The sequence below is a fragment of the Mastacembelus armatus genome, unplaced genomic scaffold, assembly GCF_900324485.2.
Source record: "Mastacembelus armatus unplaced genomic scaffold, fMasArm1.2, whole genome shotgun sequence".
Lineage (NCBI taxonomy): Eukaryota > Metazoa > Chordata > Actinopteri > Synbranchiformes > Mastacembelidae > Mastacembelus > Mastacembelus armatus.
Window position 1 is genome coordinate 1423868 of NW_022872941.1, and position 12789 is coordinate 1436656.

The 12789-nt window shown below is 39.6% G+C and overlaps 1 protein-coding gene across 1 annotated transcript; it reads right to left on the minus strand.

The window, feature by feature from the left end:
* Positions 1-994: 994 nt before the first annotated feature.
* ube2l3b (ubiquitin-conjugating enzyme E2L 3b) lies at positions 995-10746 on the minus strand. The gene is made up of 4 exons (XM_026311380.2): positions 10702-10746; positions 4795-4890; positions 4532-4718; positions 995-2832 (listed from the first exon to the last, which is right to left on the minus strand). Exons 1-4 carry the CDS (start codon positions 10726-10728, stop codon positions 2678-2680), a joined length of 465 nt encoding a protein of 154 aa, XP_026167165.1. The 5' UTR covers positions 10729-10746; the 3' UTR covers positions 995-2677.
* Between the last annotated feature and the right edge of the window lie 2043 nt (positions 10747-12789).

Consider the following 12789-nt stretch of genomic DNA (forward strand, 5'->3'; position numbering starts at 1 on the left):
CCCCAGCCCTGACTCAAGTGATGACCTTTACCTCTTCCAGGATGCCAGGGCAAAAGGGATCCCTGAGTGATTTCATGAATATGAAAATAGTGTGAATCATACACTGTGGCTTTTCCAGTCAACCCAAGTGAACACTGTTGGGTTGCCCTTTTTACTTAATACACTGACAACTGAGTGCATTATAGGCAAGTGGAAGCATTTTTAAATAACTTTCATTGCACAAAAGGTATTGAAAGTACAACAGCAATTTTACCGTCTTGCACCGTATTGATATAATGAATTAACTACCCAAAGAATGCTTTTTCTTTTTTTTCACCCAGTTCATCTCACCAGTGAGCATGTTATAATCATATATCCTTAGAGAGGGAATATGTCTCCACATGAAGCAATGTTCAGAAGATCAACATGAATTTGTTTTTGTTTTTTCCATTACACTTCTCTACGGAGATCCTAAAATACTTTCAAAGGAGACAAAGACGTGATTTCTAATGGGTGGAATCACTCCTGAGTTGGACAAGAGTGGAGGACAGTGGTGGAAAGTAAATATTTACTCAGGAAAATGGCTTCTTCACTTAACACTTTTATGTAGTGTTATATTTCTACAGATCTACATTTCATACAGAAATATTTGATTCCACCACATTTATGTCTAGTTCCTCCATAAACTCAAATTTTAGTAGAAAACATATAAGCTTTTAAAATATTTTGCAGATATAACCTAACGCTATGCTTACCAGCTACATTAACAAGTCATTGGTAACATGTTTGTTTCTTAATAAAGTCTCTTGAGTTCAGGGCACCAGTCACAATACAGATTTTGCATTAGATCTTAAAACTGGACTAGCCAGCATAATTGCACAGAAAAATAAGGACTTGTACAGTCACATGAGGGTCTGTCAAAAGGATTGGAATACTACTACTACCACTGCAGATTGGCATCAGAATTAAGTCATGCCACATGCTGCTAAAATGTCTCTGGACCGTAACTCAGACAGAAGCAGAACAAGCCTGTGCCTTTAATAATGGGCTTTTAAATTCAGTCCTTTTTGCAGATTTAGCTTGGTACTGAACTCTATTTATGTTATCACTATCTCACACACTGGATGTGCAGTAAATTGTTTAACATTGAAAACGCTAACATGGACTAAAACTAGACAAACAGTTGATCAGGAAAGCTCATTCTTTACCTTGGACAGTGACAAGACATGCTAGCTTTTACAAGGGCTACCAAGTGTATTTCACAATGTAGGAGCCATGCACCTTGGAAGACTGACAACAAAGGAACTGTTTCATCATGACATAGAAGTCAGTTTATACAGTTGACATGACATGCACATCAACTCCTGTTTGCATTAGTTCTGGCCTTGTCTACTCATTACAAGCCAAATGTGTGCAACATCCACTTGACTAACAGGCAGACAGTGGGGCCAAATGGTCAGCCATCTTTATTATGAAACAATATTGGGACCAGCTCAAACAGCTGTTACATGGAGGACTTAATGGCCACTGCAGTCTTTTTCCATGTCTTGACCCATCCCCTAGACAGCCACCTCTCTCCTAGCTGCCTTCAAGGTGCTTGTTACTAAGCCTCCTTCAACAGCTGAGCTCCATTCCAGCTGAGTGCATCGCTTTCCAGGTTCTCCTTCCCCTCTGGATGACGTTAGTCTCTATCAGATGGGGATCTGACAATCTACCACTGGAATATGTCTCAGTGTGATAAAGGGCTGTTTCTAATGTGACAGCTCATTATACTGTCCTGTCCAACAATGGGAGGGGGGGCATGCATGAAAGATTCAAATAAACTCAACAGGCTCTTCCCATTTCCCACCAGTTTTATATATCAAGTGCCAATTAAAACAATTTAAGGTTGAGGAAGCAAATTATTAACAAGAAGAAGTAAATCACAGTAGGCATTTGTGATCAAGGAAACAGTTTTAACAGCATGGTCCTAGAGTGCAACTGATCTCTGCTGCAAAAAAGCCCATTGAAGGACATGTGAGAATTGTGCAGATAGTGCTGCTCAATTTGTCCTTAAGAGTCTGCTGATAACTGCATGCTTGGAGACCAGCTGTTTTACTGCTCAACAATGTTCTGATGCATGTTCAGCAATAACAACTCAATTAAGATAAGGCCTGCCATTGTTTCTGCTCACTGGATTATAAGCTGTACCTTTCGGTCATGTTTTTTAGCTGAAAATATTGAGAGTGGGGCAAAAGAAGAAAGAAGAGTAATTAAACAATTTTCCTGCTCTGATATATATATAATTTTTTTTTTCCCCAGAAAAAACTGTCTAATTGAGGGCTATTAAACACATGTTCTTTATATATGTTAACAGAAAATGAACATATTAGTTGGAGTATTTCCACCTAAATCTCCATCTGACCATCTTGTTTCCTTAGAATTTCTTTTCCTGTTTTTCACTTTAGGAAAACAGTAGAAAGTTAGAAATGATCTGGATGTTTATGGAAGAGGAGGAAGAGGGAGAGGAAGCTGTCTGATCCACAGAAAGTCCTGAATGGGGAGGGAGGTTGAGGCTGCCCAGCTTCAATTAGTGGGGGGGGGGGGGGGCAGATGTAGGGGGGAGTAGAAAGGCAAGAGAAAGATTGGTATTTTGGTCAGGCAGGTGTGGGAGAAGGAGAGGGGGAGAAACAGAGAGGGCTACACGCTTGTCAGGTGGTCAGTCCATTGGCCGTTTTTCGCTGTGTTTCTTTGTAAACTCTTCAGCATTCTTCAAGAATTTTTTACGGTCCTTTGAGTATTCTTCTGCTAGGTCTGCCCTCAGAGGATGCTCCGGCTGGGGGTCATTCACTAGCGCAATGAGGGACTGAATTACTGCAAGACACACAGACATAGAGAAGTCAAGTCAGATACCTACAGTGTTTTTGCCAGCATGGTGAAAACACCCCTGCCATGGTCTTTAAAGTTGCTTCATTTTTATTGGACTAGTTTTAAAATGGAAATGATGGATATCTCCTAGTGGTGCCTTCATGTGAAGGTCACTATTCAGCTGCCAAAATAATATATGAGGTAAGATATAATATATATTATTTATAATATGATTTGCTTCTAACATCATAATAAGCCCAGGCCAGTAAATCACTGGTGTTATGGATAAAAAAAAAAAAACACTGTATTAACAGACACATGAAAAAAAAAAAAAAAAAAAAAAAAAAAAATGACTGAGTCAAAACACTTCCTTGTAGATGAAAGACACTGCAACTTCACCAGCCTTTGAATCCAGCAGGCAGTTGCTATTGGCATGAAATAAGTTATATAAGCATCCTACTCACTTTCAGCAAGGAGGAGGGCTACCCTTATGACCAAGTGTGACATCTGACTGTTTTATGACACAGAGCAGCACAGTAGAAGTTATAGACCTGTACTTTCCCTGATAGTTAAGATGTGTAGTTTCTGGGCCGTGGAAAACCGTAATACCAAAATCAGTACAACTTCAAGTGAAGGCTTTGTATTGGGAAAGAACCGGTATAATACATTATTATGCTTTATACTAACTCTGTCTCTACAGTACATAGACTAAGTTAATTAGAATGCTAGTAGTTCTGCCACTTACCTGTGTGATATTATCCAATCACTTTTTTTTAAATAAATCTCTATAATATAGCTCTGTATCCAGTAGCCTGGCCAGCCAGACCCATTCACTTTCTTAGTCAAAGAAAGTGGGCCTGGACCCCTTGCGAAGGGAGTCTCTTCCTGTGGCTTCAAATGAGTCGGGCCTATCACAGCCATTTATCTGCAATGGGGCAAATTGGCTATCCAGGTGAAACATAATGCTGCCACTTCTCTGTTTTCTCTGACACATTTTTTTATTGTTGATATGCTTTGTTTAGTCATTTGTTTTTAATGCTGTGAAGCACTTTGGTCAACTTAGGTTGTTGTAAGGTGCGATATAAATAAAATTTGATTGACTGATTAAACATGATTGTTTTCAAGTAAGAGTTTCAGTCTGCACTCACAGAGGACCCTTGAGTAACACATACAGTGGTGTGAAAAAGTGTTCCTGATTTCTTTCTCATTTGTTTTTGAATATCTTTGGATCTTGGCATGATGTCTAGCTTTTGAGGATCTTTTGGTATACCTCACTTTGTCAGGCAGGTCCTATTTAAGTGATTTCTTGAAACAGGTGTGGTAGTAATCATACCTGGGTGTGGCTAGAGGAATTGAACTCCGGTATGATAAACCGCAGTTAAACAGACAGACAATTTGCAGCGCAACGCAGCAAATGTGCAGTGTGGAAATATTTGAACTTATAAAAGGAAAACTGTCCAGTAGCCAGATGTAGTGCCAGCAATGTGAGCACACACATTCAATACAACCAATTTGACATGACATCTACAAATAAACACTCTGCTGAATACGGTGAGTTCATTTTACTGTAATGCTACATTAAGCAGTATTTGATTTTTATTTGTTACTTCTGTGAATGTTAAGGTTAAGCTACTATACCTCCTTGTAGCACGCACTCACTATTAAATGACTCAGATCGGTCTCTCTCCAACACCAACACACCCACCTTGGTCAGTTTTGGTGGCAGGCTTCCAGTTCTCTGCGCTGATCACAGGCAAGCACACCTGGCCCTTCTCATCAATGTTGGGGTGATAGATCTTTGTCTTGAACGTGATCTTGGGAGGTTTGAAGGGATACTCAGTAGGGAAAATAATTTCAATCCTGAATGCACCTTTGTCATAAGGAGGGTTGTCCTGAAAAAAGAGGTTAATTAAAAGAAAGTTTAGGCCTACAGACATCACAGCAGACAAACTGGGAATGGCTACTTACAGGAACAATGAGCCCTTGCCATGACAATAGGTTTGATTCCTCAACTTGAATGTTTCTGAAGTTTTTCATTCCAGATGTGCGAATCTCTTCAAGTTCCTGACAAAATAAGCAGACAAATTTTATAACACAACTGAATATTATCAAGACAGGGAAGCGATGATCTGATATTTATATTAAATTCCTGATATTTTTTAAATTCTAACTCTTCACACTGGGAAAAGGAGCTCTGACTGCTTGTCTTTCTCTCACTGCCACACAGACAATAAAGAAAAGGGCGTGCAACGGATCGCAGTTCATCTATGATCCATGTGGGTCACGACCCATGGTTCGGCACACACGTGACCCGCAAATTAATAACTCATTTTTTAAACTTGTAGATTAATCTTAAATTTTTAATGATCGCACAGAAAAAGTTTTTTCGGCCAATATTGCATTTTTAAATAATTAATTAATCAATCAACAACAATGGCTAGCCGAGAAACAGAAGAACTTGAAAAGCCACCCGCATCATTCAAATCGCATGTATGGGAGCATTTCGGCTTCCCTGTGATGTGAAGTATAATAGGTCTACTCTCTCCCCAGAGAATGTAGACCTCATCTTTTTGAAAAAAAAATTGTCATCATTATAAGGTTTTTACAGTTACAATCAGTAAGCGAGGCTTCCAAACTTAAGACCAGGGCAGATGAGAAATCTGTGGCTACCACCAAGCTGCCACGCAACAATTTGCACTGCACTAGTAACTTGGGGCACAATGGGAAATTGAACTGAGGTAATCATGTTAACCCTGTGTAATAGAGGGAGCATGTACTGTACTGTACCTTTCTACACTCTAAAAACAGTTTGAGAGGAAATTATGTCAAAAAAGCAACAACTAAACATGACAAACAAAACGTCATGGCAGCCTAAAGCAGCATAAAACAGTTTTTTCCCCCTCTTTTCTTAAATAGTAAAGCCAAAAATAGGGGCCAGGATCAATGGGATCTAAAACAGTGCAGACCTGAATCAATAGCATCTACTAAGGCTGCAACTAATAATAAAACAACTAAAAATCAATTATAAAATAGTTGAAAACAGTTAATAGATTCTAGTTACTTTGTGTGAGACAGCAATGCAAGACAGCACTGAGTTCATCACTGAGAAAAGTCAAAGCATTTGCAAAATGGCAGACAGAGAATACAGAATGTGCTAAAGCAGATAAAAGTGGCTAATGAAATCCAAGATCATGTTATACTACAGATTGAAAACAACACTATTAGGTGCTAAGGATAATAGTCTGATCTGTTATGGCACGGGAGCATGGCGGTGGTATTAATGCATAAGCATGTGAAGAGACACTGAGCTGCAGATGAAGACAAATGTAAAATTGTGTAGAATACAAAAAGCCACCTCAATTTACAGTATATGGGTATCATTAAGGACGTCACAATATCACAACGTCACGATACCAATATATAATGCCATATACTGCAATACTCAACATCATTTTAAAAATAGTGCTGAAAATATAACTTGCTGTGTACCACTTAGGTAGGGCTTGGCGATATGGCCAAAAAAAAAAAAAAAAAAAAAAAAAAAAAAAAATCCGATTTACAATTTAAATCTTTTTTTTTCCTGGCGGGTGTGCTTGTGCTGCCATGGCCTTATTCATTTCATAGGGCACAACATCTCTCCCACTTGGCAGCATGCTTCTCTCTGAGGTGCTGCAGTAAATTGGTTGTACTGCTACCTTTGCTAGCAATAGACAACACACTGTTTGTTCTGCGTCCAACACCACATAACCGAACCAATTCCAAATTACGTATGAAACTGTGCCTTTCTTGGGAATGAGTTCTTCCCTGTTCGCTGACATGTTTGTTGTTGTTTCAAACAAGTCGCTGTAAACTACACATTTGAGTTGATCGATAAAATCAGTTTATCGCCCAGCTCTACACTTAGGCAAGTAATCAGTAATCTAGTAATAGGAAGGCACATCTCAGTATATTAGTAACTGAGTTAAACTACTTTGATTAAATTTGAAGAGCACATAATTCTTATGCAGTATGAACATGAAAAAGTGTATATGTCAGTATTCTTACATTCATATATGCTATACCAATCAAAAGTGTAAGTTTTTTTTAACATTTTTATATGCATTTTAAGGGTTATATTGATGACCTTGGTGTCATTTGAAGGAAAAGCTTTCCAGTTTATTATTGCACGATGTAAAATATGAAATATGACTCCCCTCCCCACTCTAACTTCGTCCGCTGTGTGCCCACTGTTGTCAAGGCAACTTACTGTAGCGGTGGGGGCTGTTTAAATCCCCCTTACCCTTTGTCGGCTATACAGTGTGATACATTGCTGGAAAGGGCGTTTCATTGACTACAATATACGCCAGTCATCATTGACAAACAATGCAACTGGCTGGTTCTACTGTCATTAGAAGTTCGTCTATCCCACGGGTGGGATTTCGTCTCAGTGGTGATTTCTATTGGTTTTATGCTTAGTTACGCTGTAAAACGTAACAAGCACATTTGATTGAGGGCTCATGTGATTCACAGAAGCTTGCTATGTCAATCTTTATTGAATAAACAGCAAAATCATCTATAAAACGTTTCATGAGGACGACGATGGTTTTATGGATTTACTCAGGGATAATACGTCTTTTGGACTAAAACATGGATGCACTATGTTCCCTGGATTCTAACAAAAAAAAATTATATGCAACACTTGATGTTTCAGTACATGTACGAAGTAACACGACTGAAAAGGTAAGAACAGTGTTTTTTCCAATATTTGGACTGTTGTTAAACATTAAGAAACTGTAGTCGCTGTGATAATTCAATCCTAAATTGCTTTATACCATTTGAATCGTGAGACTTTATGCTTTAATTTGATATATGGTTTGCCGGACTTTATTCAAATTTGTCCGACGATCTTTTGTAATAAATTTGGAAATGCAATTTTATCCCAGGCCTGGGACTGGGGTAACTAGGTGGCCCCAGCTCATGCACAGAAGATTGCAGTCATTTGTGTTCAAATTCAAGTCTTTTCTTACTGAACTAAAATGTAGAGTTTGGTGCTACCAGAAAACAACACAAGGGTGTCCAGTACCTCACTGCTGGACTAAGCAGTCTGACTCACAGCTTACAATTTGGAAAATTCAGCAAATTAATTCCACAGCTCAGGAGAAAAACAAAATTGCATGTATGGGTTATTCATATTCAGTATACACATGAAAAATGTACCTTAAACCTCAGCTCGTGATTCGGTTGTGCATTTTTAACAATGCTACAAGGGTGCAGATCTGGGGAGATTTTTTTTTTTAAAAAAGCACCATCAAATATGTAACCTTCTGTGCACAGCACAAGCTTAGGTAGATGTAAGCTTGTAGATGCCATTTGCCTCAGCTCTACAGGTTGTGTAGAGACTGCTAACTTTTCACCTTGGTGTCTTTGTAGGTGAACCTACAAGTTGGTCGTGCTGCCTTAATGCCATATTGGAACAATAGGCAATAGGCCATCTGCCTTGACCGGTTGGGGTGAGTGGATAGAGTAGAGAGAAAAGAACAGTTAATGCATGCACAGTTAATGCACAAATGTCTGTTATAGTTTTTCTTTCCTAAAATTAAGAAAATCAGCCATGCATATCGCCTCCAAATAATCAGCTGAACTGGATTTTGACAATCGCTATCGGCATCGGCCATAGAAAAACCCACATCGGTCAACCTCCATCATAAACATATATATATATATATCTCTATATGGGGCGAGAGACAGCAGTATCTATATAAATATGTGCATTGTTGTATTCAGTCTTTAATACAGCTTGAATATCTAAAGCAAATGCATTCAGAGTTTTACCATCAAACACAAAGTAATTTCTTCATGCTCATTTTTTAACAATCAATTGATCAATTATATTGATGAAATAAACAATCAACAGATTGAGTATTAAAAAGTTCTTAGTTGCAGGCGTAATCCATACAATACATTCACTTGGTCTGCCTAACAGCTGTAGTTACTTTTTAATTGTATATTTTATTTAATATACAGAACATATGACCAGCTCATCAAAGCTACTGTATTTCTAGAGATCGTTGACAAAGTTTTGAGTTTACTGAGTAGAATGGGTATGTAATAATATGGCTGTTGTTGTAGCAGAATTACAGCCTAACAGTTGGATTGATAATTTTGGTGTGCTGAGAATCTTCCTTAAAGTATGGTGAAGGAAAGTGGGCAGGGTTGAGGGGGAAATCCTGTGCCCCCTTTTCTAACTAGCTTTGAAAGCTAAACATCCCTGTGGGTCATCAGAGTAACACATGCTGCTAGTAAAATCTGATGTCAACAGTACAAAAACAGCTACACCAATATACACACACATTACACATATGATAGAAGGGTGATATGTACTTCCTCGTACAGGACTGTATTAACAAATCAATTCTGCTTACGTTGTCATGGTTTTAAATTGCACATGAAGATATACACTGCGCATGACGTAGATTTACACCGCACATGATGTAGGTTTACACCGCACTTTAGGGCTGGGAGATAAACCGATTTTATCGATTAACTCAAATGTGTAGTTTACATCAACTTGTTTGAATGAAAATCGGTTTTCTCTTTTAACATCTGTCGACGTTCCCCTCTGGGCTCAGCCCCTCCCCCTGCATGTTTGCGATATTAGAGATACACAAACAACATGTCAGCGAGCAGGAAAGAACTCATTCCCAAGAAAGGCACAGTGTCATACATAATTTGGAATTGGTTCGGTTATGTGGCGTCGGACGCAGAACAAATTACACCAGGCTGCAAAGTGTGTTTGAAGTCTGTTGCTAGCCAAGGTAGCAGTACGACCAATTTACTGCAGCACAGAGGCATGCTGCCGAGTGGGAGAGATGTTGAGATCTATGAAATGAATAAGAACGTGGCAACAAAAGCACACCCGCCAGAGGGAAAAAAAAAAGATTTAAACCGTAAATCGGATTTTTTTTTTCGCCCAGCCCTACCGCACATAATATAGAATCATGCAGGCTTACACCGCACATAATGTAGGCTTACACCGCACATGGTGTAGATCTGCATTGCACATCATGATGTAGAATCATGTAGGCTTACGCCGCACATATAGATTTACACCACACATCATGAAGATTTACACTGCACATCAAGTCGATTTACATCTCACCTCGTAGGTTTACATGTATGTAGGTATGTAGGTTTACACCACACGTAGATTTAGCGTTACACCGCACATCACGTAGAATCATGTAGGTTTACACCGCGCACGTAGATATACACCGGACGTAGTTTTACATCACACGTATAATCATGTAGGTTTACACAGCACATGTAGATTTACACGGCACATCATGTTGATTTACATCACACATCGTGTAGGTTTACACCACACGTACATTTACACCGCACATCGTGTAGGTTTAAACGGCACTGATCCTCACCATCCTCTAATAACGGCCTCATAAACGTGGCTAACGCTGAGTTAGCTAGCCAGCTAGCGCAAACGCAGCTAAGACCTGAGAATAGCAACTTAGCCGATTAGCAAACTGCTACTGCTAATTCGGTCTTCCGTTGGCCACATCTAAAACCATTCCTTCAGTCCTACAGCTCACACCGTTAGCTGCATCAAAGTTACTGTTCGCCGTGTTAGTTAGCTCCCTGGTCGTCTTACGAAGCAGATTCTGGACTCGCTGGCCTATCTTGCCGGTGCTGTGACTGCTGCCCCTCGCTAATATTTGGCCGGGTCAGTAATGACCTCTCGTTCTTTTTAAAATCCCGGTAAAACGGCTAAATGCGGCTTTACACAACAACATTACGTAGAGTTTATGAAACACATGCGTTCACTAACGGCCAGCTCATCTTACGTTGAAAACATTATAAAAATAACAAGACCGGAAAATTTACCTTGGCCAACCTCCTGCTCGCCGCCATCTTGAACTTACTGTATGTTCCCAGAATGCACAGCGCGGCGAATATGGGTCGAACATGGATCAGCCGTTAACTCGAGCAGTTATCCATGTTTAAGGGAAATCCTAAATTTCCTTTGACAGCAAGGTCGAGAAGAAAATACTTCTTCCCAGGCTGAGATGGAGAACTGGAAACTTAGTCTTGATATTTCTGAGCGAGCTAGAGAAACTAAAAAAATGCAATTTCTTAAGAGATTGCGTTGGGATTGTTGGCTGCAGAAAAACTTTGAGCTAAACTGCGTTGCTTGCTGCGAAACAGCTGCAGCTGGTTTGAACTGCTGGACACAGTTGGAATAGCCTGAAACTATAAACTGCACTGATATAGTATATATATCTGTCTTACTGAAACCTGGCTACAGCAGGATGAATATGTCAGTCTGAATGAATCAATCCCCCTCAATCATAAAAATTATGTTCCTCGAAGCACAGGTCGAGGTGGAGGAGTAGCTGCAATCTTCCACACAAATGTATTAATAAAAATTTCATTCACAGAACAGTTATAACTCATTTGAGAGCCTCACTCCGAGCCTCTCACATCCAAACTGGAATACACAAAAACCAGTTCTACTTGTCATTGTGTACCGTCCACCTGTCCCTTACTCAGAGTTTTTAACTGAATTTCCAGATTTCCTGTCTGATTTAGTGCTTAGTTCAGATAAAGTCATTATAGTGGGAAATTTTAACATTCATGTAGACGTTGAAAATTGAAAACAGTCTCAGCACTGCATTTAATTCTATATTAGATTCAATTGGTTTCACTCAAAATGTTAATAAACCCAGGCACTGTTTTAATCACGCCCTTGATCTTGTTCTGACCTATGGCATCGAAATTGAACATCTAATAGTTTTTCCCCAAAATCCTGTTTTGTCAGATCATTCTTTAATAACTTTTGAATTTAAGATGATGGATCATGCAGCGTTTGTAAGAAAATTCCATTACAGCAGATGTTTATCTGACTACGCTGTTAATTTTTGACCAGGACATGTCCTTTAACTCACACATAAAACAAATCTCTAGAACTGCATTCTTTCACCTGCACAACATTTCCAAAATCAGGAACATCCTGTCTCAAAATGATGCAGAAAAACTAGTCCATGCATTTGTTACCTCAAGGCTAGATTACTGTAACTCATTACTATCTGGATGCCCCAATATCTCCATAAAAAGCCTCCAATTAATCCAGAATGCCGCAGCCATCAAGCTCAAGTTATCAAGCTCCTGTCCTGTGAAACCAGCTCCCAGCCTGGGTTCAGGAGGCAGACACTCTCTGCACTTTTAAGGCTAGACTTAAAACCTTCCTCTTTGACAAAGCATATAGTTAGGGCTGGCTTCAGGCAACCCTGAACCATCCCTTAGTTATGCTGCTATAGGCCTAGACTGCCCGAGGACCATCGGTGCACTGAGCTCCCCTACCCCAACCCCCCCCCCCCCCCCCTTTCCCCTCCCCTCTCCTCCCACCTCATGTATATTCCACCATTGAATGTCACTAACCTTGTGCTCTCTCTCTCTCCCCTAGTTTGTGCTCTCTCCCTCTCTCTCCGTTCTCTCTGTACCTTCTGCAGGTGTCCCTGGTCCTGGAGCTGTATATCACTGATGTGCAGTTACTGGCCCCACCAACCTGCAGTGTCTATTTGTTGTTTAGTGTTGCTGTTCTTTTTTCTCTCCTCTATCCACTCACCCCAGCCAGTCGAGGCAGGTGGCCGCCCAAACTGAGCCTGGTTCTGCTGGAAGTTTTTTCTTCCGTTAAAGGGAGTTTTTCCTCTCCACTGTCGCCAAGTGCTTGCTCATAAGGGATTTGTTGGGTTTTTCTTTTTTGTAAAGTGCCTTGAGATGATTGTATTGTGATTTAGAGCTATACAAATAATACTTAATTGAAAGTACATGAACTTTATATTTATGTTAACATAGTGGGAAATTTTGTTTTTCTTCTGAGTTGCTATGGTTTAATTTACTTAAGTATCCAACATATTATTCTATATTTTAGTTCAGTAACAAAAGACCTGAAACCAACTGGCTGTAATCTAT